Here is a 9970-nt window from a genome sequence, read left to right as displayed (position 1 = left end):
TTAGTCTCAGCATATAAATCGACTAGTTGTTTCAACACTGTTAACATCCAGATACTTCCTACTTAATATCCTGTTCACATTGAGTAAAACTTGCTATAACATACTCAATCCAGATGTGTACCAAACCTAGAAGCATTGTGGCTTAGTGGAAAGAGCCCGGGTTTGGGAGTCAGAGGATGTGGGTTCTAATCCTGACTCCACCACTTGTCTGCTGTGTGACCTTGGGTAAGTCACTTCATTTCTCTGTGCCTCAGGTACCTCATCTGTAAAATGGGAATTAAGACTGTGAGCCCCACGTGGGACAACACGGTTACCTTGAATCTACCCCAGCACTTAGAACAGTGCTTGACACATAGTAAGAATTTAACAAATACCATTATTATTACTATAATATCGAGATAAGACACATGCAATCAGAAATAATGTCCCCTAATTCTCCAACACCAGTGTATCTGAAAAGGCACAGTGAATATTGCAGAAGTGACTCTTTTTAATGAAAAGGAAGTTCTGTAATTGATAACTATCACAGTTTTATATTTTGCACTTAAAGCAGCCACACAGTGATTCAGAATACCAACTTTCCATAGTTCAACATTAATATGGCCTTTTGGATTAATTGGTCTCTTGTTTCGTTTTATGTTTGAGAAATAAAATACCTCATATCAGAGGCCAGCCACTTGAAATAGCGGAAAATGACCATCGAAGTCAATGAAAAGCAAACGTTACTGGCCGTCGGTAAAAGCTTTATAGTAAAAGGATCTAGCCTGGCCTTGTGAAAAGAGCATGGGCCTGGAAGTAGGAGGATCTGAGTTCTAATCCTGGCTCCAACACCTATCTGCCGGGTGACTTGGACAAGTCACTTAACTTTTTTATACCTCAGTTTTCTCAGGTGTATCTGTTCTCCCTCCTAGTTAGACTTTGAGCACCACGTAGAGACAGGGGCTATGTGGGATTCGATCAGTGTTATCTACCCCAGCACTTAGAACAGTGCTTGACACAAAGTCAGCACTTAACAAAATAATAATAATAATGACATTTATTAAGCGCTTACTATGTGCAAAGCACTGTTCTAAGCACCGGGGAGGTTACAAGGTGATCAGGTTGTCTCCCGGGGGGCTCACAGTCTTAATCCCCATTTTACAGATGAGGTAACTGAGGCACAGAGAAGTTAAGTGACTTGCCCAAAGTCACACAGCTGACAAGTGCTGCAGACGGTATTTGAACCCATGACCTCTGACTCCAAAGCTCGTGCTCTTTCCCCTGAGCCACGCTGCTTCTCTAAATATCATTATGTCATTATGTTGAATTAAATATTGGGATTTTAATTATTTGGCAACGACTGCTTCAATCCATTAATGTGAGAGTTATATTCTTGACACTCACCTATCCCATGTTGAGTAAAACTTCCTATAACATACTCATGCCTGACATGTAACAAACCATAACTTCTGAAATTACATCATATCCTATCCAGATAAGGCACATGCAATCAGAAGGAAGGTCCCTTCCAAAAAGCACAGTGAATTTTGCAGAACTGACTCTTTTTAATGAAAAGGAAGTTCTGCGATTTATAACAATCACAATGTTCTTATAACAGTCGGTCGATTTCATTGAGCACTTACTGTGTGCAGAGCACTCTATTTAGCACTTGGGAGAGTACAATAAAACGGTATAGCAAACATATTTCCCACCCACCGAGTGTTTACAGTTGAGGAGGAGAAAGACATTGATATACATAAATAAATTACAGATATGTACAGAAGTGCTGTGGGCCCGTTAATCTAATTAAAGATATACTCTTAGTATGGAATTTAAGCACCAACTATGTGTCAAGGACTGTTCTAAGCACTTTAGTAATTATGTTAGTTTGGACACAGTCCCTGTCTCACTTGGGGATCACAGTCTAAGTAGGAGGTAGTAGGATTTAATCCTCATTTTACAGTCGAGGCAGGGAGAAGTGACATACCCAAGGTCTCACAGCAATCCTCTGTCAGAGCTGGGATTAGAACTCAGGTCCTCTTACTTACTTGTAGGCCCTTTCTCTTTCCACTAGGCCATGCTGTTTACTAGTATCAATTTAGTCCTGAGTTTTTAGAGTGCTTGCTTTACACATCATTTTAATTTCAAATGCTACTGTGATACTATTATTAAAATGTATAATAAATTAATTACAAGTTATAATGAATTTCTAGCATTGATGAGTATGATAGATTTAAGTCTCTTTGCTGTAAGCTATAGATCTGCATCAGTCTCCAAAATAGAAACAAACAAACAAAAAACCCTGGAAAGCACAGTCTAAGAGCATTCCTATAAACTAACAAGCAAATTACTTAGGATTTTAAGGATTTTGCTGCCTAGTCATTTAGGAAGGAAGGAACAAGAATACTGAATCCATTAGAACATGGCTTCTAATTCTGGTTTTGCCACTTGCCTGATGTCTGACCTTGGACAAGATACTTAACTTCTCTGTGCTTCAGTTTCTTCATTTATTAAATAGTGATTCAATGCTTCTGCTTTAGACTTGGGCCCCATTTGGGTCAGGGACTCTGTCTGATCTGATTATCTTACATCTACACCTAATCTTCACTATGAAGATTAGGGAATTTTGGCCAAGCAAACTTTGAGAGTTAACCACATCAAGCAACTAAGTGATTTTTGCCCAGCTATTGAACAATATTGTTGACCATTCACTCCCTCAGTTATATTGGACTTGAGGCAGTGCAACAATTTTGATGTTCACTGCCTCTCAGGTGCAAGAAAAATGCAGAAAAAACATCAGAACTGGTATTCTAGACCTGCAGATTAGTACTGAAGTTCATCCAGAGCTTAGAACAGTGTTCCGCACGTAGTAAGCGCTTAACAAATACCATAATTATTATGTACAGCTCTAACCGGATTGTCAACTATGTTCTACATTCTCTAGTTTCCTGGTTACATTGTTTTTCATAAGACCTGGGTTCTGATTCTCATTCTGCCACTTGTCTGCTGTATGACTTTGGGCAAGTCACTTCACTTCTCTGTGACTCACTTACATTATCTGGAAAATGGGAATTGAAACAGTGAGCCCCACATGGGACAGGGACTGTTTGCAACCTGATTACCTTGGATTTACCCCAGTGCTTAGTATAGTGCCTGGCACACAGTAAGTATTTAACAAGTACCACAGTTAATATTGCTATTGTTATTGTAAATTAAGCCATAATGATATTTCCATATCCCTGGAAATGGATCTTTGGCCACCAATAATTTGATTTTTTTTCTCTAAACTATCTCTAGTTTCCTTTCTGTACCCAAAAGTATCAAATTTCCCCCCCCCCCCCCCCCATGGGTCTGAAGAGTCTTAGAATTTCCAGAATCCTGTATCTTCCAGCCTAAAGCACATTCTTGCTCTTCCTACCAAGGTCTTTCTAGGTTTCCCGGGATTTCACTTAATTCCTGGCAGGCCTCCTTGCCAACTTTATACAGAGTAAGGTTCGTGCCACTGCAGCAATACTAATGTAAATTGTCAGTTACTCACCAAGAATTTATATAATAGATTAAAACGAGAGAATAAGATTGCCATCATAAAGCCTTCCCGATTCAGTATGATTCATTCGTGATCCATCTCACTTAGGCAGTGAATTCAGGAATAGCTCAGATGAATCCGTCTGCTTACTGCATATAATAATGAGGGAATTCGTTAAGGGTTTATTCTGTGCTGAGATAATCGGGTCTGATGCAGTCCCTGTCCCACACAGGGCTCATAATCTAAGAGGGTGGGAGAACACGTATTCCCATTTTACCCCACCAAAGTGAAAGTCACTTTGAGGCCTTACTGGTATGCGGTGACAACCGAAGCTCTATTTTCCTGTGGACGTCTTGGGATCCTGGAGAGTTTCAATGGTGAGGAGACCCGTCCCTCCCACTATCATCTTGCTCCCAGGTCAATGTGAAGTCTGTCACCTGTCCAAGCCCTGGAACCTGGAATCGGTATCCCCATTGGACTGCTACTGAAAATGAAAATTAAAAAAAAACATGTTGTTTGGGTCTGATTGGAGATCAAGCCTTCGGGATGCCTTCTGAGCTATAAATGATAATAGATATATATCTATTATCTCTATATAGATATATATCTATTATCTATATATAGATACATATATCTATATATAGATAAATAGATTATATATAGATTATATATCATATATAGATAGATTATCTACATATCTATTATCTATAAACATAGATATATACAGAGAGAGAATATACATCTCTCTATATATAAGCACTTAGTTCAGTGCTCTGCACACAATAAATGCTCAATAAATACGATTGAATGAATATTTTATAAAATATATAACAATAATAATAATAATATAAGAAAAATAATAATGATGGTATTGGTTAAGCACTTACTATGTGCCAAGCACTGGGGTAGACGCTAGGTGATCAGGTTGTCCCACGTGGGGCTCACAGTCTTAATCCCCATTTTACAGATGAGGTGACTGAAGCACAGAGAAGTGAAGTGACTTGCCCAGGGTCACACAGCAGACAAGTTAGAATCCAGGGCCTCTGACTGCCAAGCCCATGCTCTTTCCACTAACCCACACTGTTTCTCTTCTTACATGTATCTATGTGATATGTATATTTCATTCCTTCTATTGTATTGAGTGTTTACTGTGTGCAAAGCACTGTACTAAGTAGTTGGAAGAGTACACTTATAGCAAGATTATTACGATATAACACTACAATATGCAATATAACAATTTCTCTCTCTATATATATTCATTCATTCATTCATTTTTTGAACACTTATTGTGTGCAGAGCACTGTACTAAGCACTTGGAAAGTACAATTTCAACATACACCAGCAAGCGTAAAAAGTGGACAGCACTCAGCTGATTGAACATGTACTGTCAGAAGGGAATTTTTTTTTAATTTTATTTTTAAGAAGTGGCCTTCTGGCCACTTGTCAAACAGTCATTGTTCAACTCCAATCCTAGTGATTAAGATTAGTGACATTATTAAAAAAAAATATTATATCCTTACAGCCTGAATCAACCTAGAAGTCAACCACTCTGGGGTCATTTTAAATTGAGATGAAAATTGGCCCGCGTGTATTTTGAAGTCCGTTGCTTTGTGGTTGTGATTGTATCCATAGGTGTATGTCCGATATGTAGTGGATAGGGAAATATCTAATGAACAGACTTTCAGAAACCAAATGATTAGTTCACATTGTCATTGCTGAGAGTAAGATTGGACTCATCCACTCAGTTTCTGGGTATTTTACCTATTCCACTATATAATGAAGTAAAGAAATAATTGACCAGGGGTTCAGGGCAAGGATTTGAGCAAGGTTGAACAGCTGAGGAGATGGCTGTTTATTTCTCTTGTTATGGGTGAGCAAGAGGGAGAAAATGTGAGTGGAAGGCAAAGGAGGGAAGGTGACTAGAGAGCGATGTAGCTAGTGCTGGAAAAATGTTCCTGGTGTTAAAACAATAGTTTGTTCCTTTTAGTGTTATCATGACACACTTAGTGATTCTAAGTTTGTGTGGTGGGTATTATTCCATAATCGATGAAACCAGATAGCATCATTAGCCACCCACATTAAGCTAAAACATAGTTTTAACTAGTAATGTTAGAAAGGTGACGATATCATATCCTCTGTGCGTGGATTGGTTGATTTTAATCATTTTGAAGAGCATCAAAAATGTGAACAAATGGAACTGTGATTTTAGTCATAACTATAATATTAATTTCTGAGAACGTTGTACTGAATTTTGGTGAGACTTTCCAGGGGAAATGCATTTAACGATTAGAAACATTTACATGATTGTCTCTGTTGTTTCATTTATAATGAGCTGATGAGTTAATGGGATTTATTGAATCCTGGCTGTATAGTGAGCGAGAGAGAGAAAGTGTAAGTGGAAGGCAAAGGAGGGAAGGTGACTAGAGAGCGATGTAGCTAGTGCTGGAAAAATGTGTCTGGTGTTGAAAAAATAGTTTGTTCCTTTTAGTGTTATCATGACACGCTTAGTGATTCTAAGTTTGTGTGGTGGGTATTATTCCATAAACGATGAAACCAGATAGCTTCATTAGCCACCCACATTGAGCTAAAACATAGTTTTAACCAGCAATGTTAGAAAGGTGACGATATCATATCCTCTGTGGGTGGATTGATTGATTTTAATCATTTTGAAGAGCATCAAAAATGTGAACAAATGGAACTGTGATTTTAGTCATAACTGTAGTATTAATTTCTGAGAACGTTGTACTGAATTTTGGTGAGACTTTCCAGAGGAAATGCATTTAACAATTAGAAACATTTACATGATTGTCTCTGTTTTGTTGTTTCATTTATAATGAGCTGATGAATTAATGGGATTTATTGAATCCTGGCTATATGCAGAACCCTGAACTGTGCATTTGGTACAGAATGCTAAGCAGGCAGCTTGACGTAGTGGATGAAGAGCATGGGCTTGGGAGCCAGAAAGACCTGGGTTCTAATTCTGCTTTACTACCTGTCTGCTGTGTGACCCTGGGAAAGTCACTTAACTTCTCTGTGCCTCAGTCACCTCATCTGTAAAATGGGGATCAATACCACGAGCCCCATGTAGCACCTGGACTGTGTCTAACCTGATTATCTTGTATCTACCCCAGCGCTTAGTTCAGTGCCTGACACATGGTAAGCACTTAACAAATATCGTAAACAAGTACAATGGAAACAGAAGACACAATTTCTGTCCGCAAGAATTTACAGTCTAGCAGGGAAAACAGATATAAATTACTTTGTACATAAAAAGTGCTCAAATAATAGTGTGAAGTGATATGTGTAAAAGAGCTGAAATGATAGGGAGGATATGCCTTGGAAAGAAGAAAAATGTAACGGAAAAATCTCCTGGGGGTTAGTTTTCATATCTGCAGTGAAAGAATGCAACCATTCTGGAAGTATGTCAATAATTCCATTCAGATATGGCTACAATCAGGGATGTAGTTTAGCAGTGGCAACCTCTGAGGCTTGTTTAGGTTTTTGACCCACTACATTTCATCTTGGAAACCGTGCCGAGTAGTCTAGCTAAACTGTAGGGGAGAAACTTGTAATTAAATATATCTTAATTGTATATATTTCCCTTCCCCTCCATTCCGCCAAAATTAAACACTCTGGCACACCTCACTGAGCAGGATTTACTAATAAAAGAGAAGGCACAGCATTTTTGAAGGTCAGCTCAAGAAATAGTTTTTTTTTTTTTAAATGTATCTCAAAAAGGCGACATTTACCCTACATAAAAATAATGTGAAAGTTACCGGCTCATTGTAACTATGATTTTAGAAGTAGAGTGGTTTTTGGTGCCTTGATGTAATGGAGTCTCCTGAAATGACTGGGAGTGGAGATTTGATCTGAGACTCCAGAATTGTGTGAGGAGATGGTTGATAGTGTGACTGGTTTGTGCAAGCATCACGCGTACTCTCTTGTCCTCGCCAGTGGTGTTCACTCTTGTCCAAGTGCTTAGTACAGTGCTCTGAACCCAGTAAGCACTCAATAGATACGATTGAATGATTGAATGATTGAATGGGTGAGGTCTAAACTCACAGTAAAGTGCTTCTCAGGGACTTTTTATGTTCAAGACCCAGTGCTATTTAAAAAGGCTATATCTACTCAAGTGCCTTATTCTCATCTCGCTTGTTATATTGTATTCTCCCAAGTGCTTAGTTCAGTGCTTTGCACATAGTAAGCGCTCAATAAATATGATTGAAGGAATGAATGAATCTCGCTCACCATCAATCTCTCACGCCCTCCCTTCTTCCTGGAATTCCCTTGCCCTTCACATCCGGCAGATCATTGCTCTCCCTATCTTAATAGCGACAATAATAATAATAATAATTAAATGCTTACTATGTGCCAAATACTGTTCTAAGCTCTGGGGTGGATACAAGGTAATCAGTATGGACACAGTCACTGACAGTCCTACGTGGAGCTCACAGTCTTATCTCCCCCAGGGTTTTTCCCTGATTAATCTATCATCTTTCCATCTCCTTTCCCACCCCCACACTGACACTTTAATGCCTCTCCATCATTCAGTTCCCGCCCGCCCCCATTCCAGGAATCTCTCAAACTGCAATTTGTTTTAGTGTCTGTCTCCCCCTCTAGTTTCTAAAGTCTTAGCAGCAGCATGACATAGTGGATAGTTTACGGGCCTGCGTGTCAAAAGGTCATGCGTTCTAATCCAGGCTCCATCACTTGCCTGCAGTGTGACCTAAGGCAAGTCTATTCACTTCTCTGTGCTTGTTACCTCCTCTGTAAAGTGGGGATTGAGACTGTGAAACCCCACGTGGGACAGGGACTGTGTCCAACCCAATTTGCCTTTATCCACCCCAGCGCTTAGTACGGTGCCTGGCACGGAGTAAATGTTTAACAAATACCATTATTATTATTATTTTTATCAAGGGCAGGGATCTTTTCTAACTCTCTTGTTCTGCTCTATTCTCCCAAGTGTAATCTTTACTCTACATGTTGCCAGCCATTTTTTTTCTAGGATTCCTATTGGGCTTGTCCACTTTGAGGAATGTTCTTGATGTTTAATTGTTCAAAAATCTTTCACCTCTCAAACCCTTGAGGTAAAGCATATCTAGATGGATGTATTCATTTAAGACATATACAAATCTGTATTCCCTTGTTTTTTGCATGTTCAATTATTTAATACATATCATTGATGATGATATTTCATGAATCGTGTGCATTGCTAAAAAGCAAATTGGTGACATTTTAACTACCTTGGGAAAAGGAGTATCATTATTGTGGGGGGCGGGGGGTATATCAGAGAATCCAGCTGATTGGGAAATTGAAATTGAGAAATGTGGGCATGCATTAAGAAATGTAATAATACTCACTATTGAAAGGGGAATTCATTAGATTTTCTAAAAATGTTCACAAATTGAAAAATTTCAAGCAAAATAGATCATTTCTCCTCTACCCACTTTCATCTAGATTGTGAACCCTCTGGGCAGTGAGGGATTATGTCTAGAGCTAATCAGTATTCTTTTTTCCAAATGGTAATACAGTGTTTTAATAATAATGTTGGTATTTGTTAAGTGCTTACTATGTGCCAAGCACTGTTATAAGCACTGGGGGAGGTACAGGGTCATCAGGTTGGCCCACTTGGGGTTCACAGTCTTCATCCCCATTTTTACAGATGAGGGAACTGAGGCACAGAGAAGTTAAGTGACTTGCCCAAAGTCACACAGCTGACATGTGAGGGAGCCGGGATTAGAGCCCATGACCTCTGACTCCCAAGCCCATGCTCTTACCACTGAGTCACACTGCTTCACATAGTAGGCACTTACTAAATCAATGAAGCCTATTTGTTGAACACTTACTGTGACAGAGCACTGTACTAAGCACTTGGGAGAGTTCAGTATAGCAGAGTTGGTAGACATATTTCCTACCCACAGTAAGTTTAGAGTATAGAGGAGAGACGGACATTAACAAAAATGGATAAATTCTGGATATGTACATAAGTGCTGGGGGGCAGAGGGAGGGGTGAATAAAGGGGGAAAATCCAAGTGAAAGGGTGACACAGAATGGAGTGGGAGAAGAGGAAAGGAGGGCTTAGTCAGGGAAGGTCTTCTGGAAGAGATGTGCTTCTGATAAGGCTTTGAAAGCAGGGAGAGTGATCATCTGTCAGGTATGAAGAGGAAGGGCATTCCAGGCCAAAGCACCTTTCTGATCCATGCCTTGATTACTTCATCTGAGTCCTCACTGACCTCCTGGCTTCCTGTGTTGCCCCACTCCATACTTCCATACTTCACTCTACTGCCCAGATCATTTTACTACCAAAATATTCAGGCAACGTTTCTCCATTCCTCAAGACCTCCAGTGGTTGCCCATCCAGCTCTGCATCAAAAGCAAACTCCTCACTTCAAAGTCCTCAACCCCCTTGCCTCCTCCTATCTCACCTCTCTATTCTCCTACTATCTCTTCCTCCCTTCAAAGCCC

At 39.6% G+C, this 9970-nt stretch overlaps 1 protein-coding gene across 1 annotated transcript in view; it reads left to right on the top strand.

The window, feature by feature from the left end:
• The first annotated feature begins 692 nt into the window (after nucleotides 1-692).
• SNTG2 (syntrophin gamma 2) overlaps nucleotides 693-9970 on the top strand; it is a 161703-nt gene continuing 152425 nt past the window's right edge. The window contains exon 1 of the mRNA XM_038771653.1: nucleotides 693-735. Coding sequence (XP_038627581.1) covers nucleotides 693-735 — 43 coding nt within the window. The remainder of the gene's footprint in view (nucleotides 736-9970) is intronic.

The sequence above is a fragment of the Tachyglossus aculeatus genome, chromosome X1 (assembly GCF_015852505.1).
Source record: "Tachyglossus aculeatus isolate mTacAcu1 chromosome X1, mTacAcu1.pri, whole genome shotgun sequence".
NCBI lineage: Eukaryota > Metazoa > Chordata > Mammalia > Monotremata > Tachyglossidae > Tachyglossus > Tachyglossus aculeatus.
The sequence above is the reverse complement of the archived record's forward strand: the minus strand, read 5'-3'. Positions and strand labels throughout refer to the sequence as shown.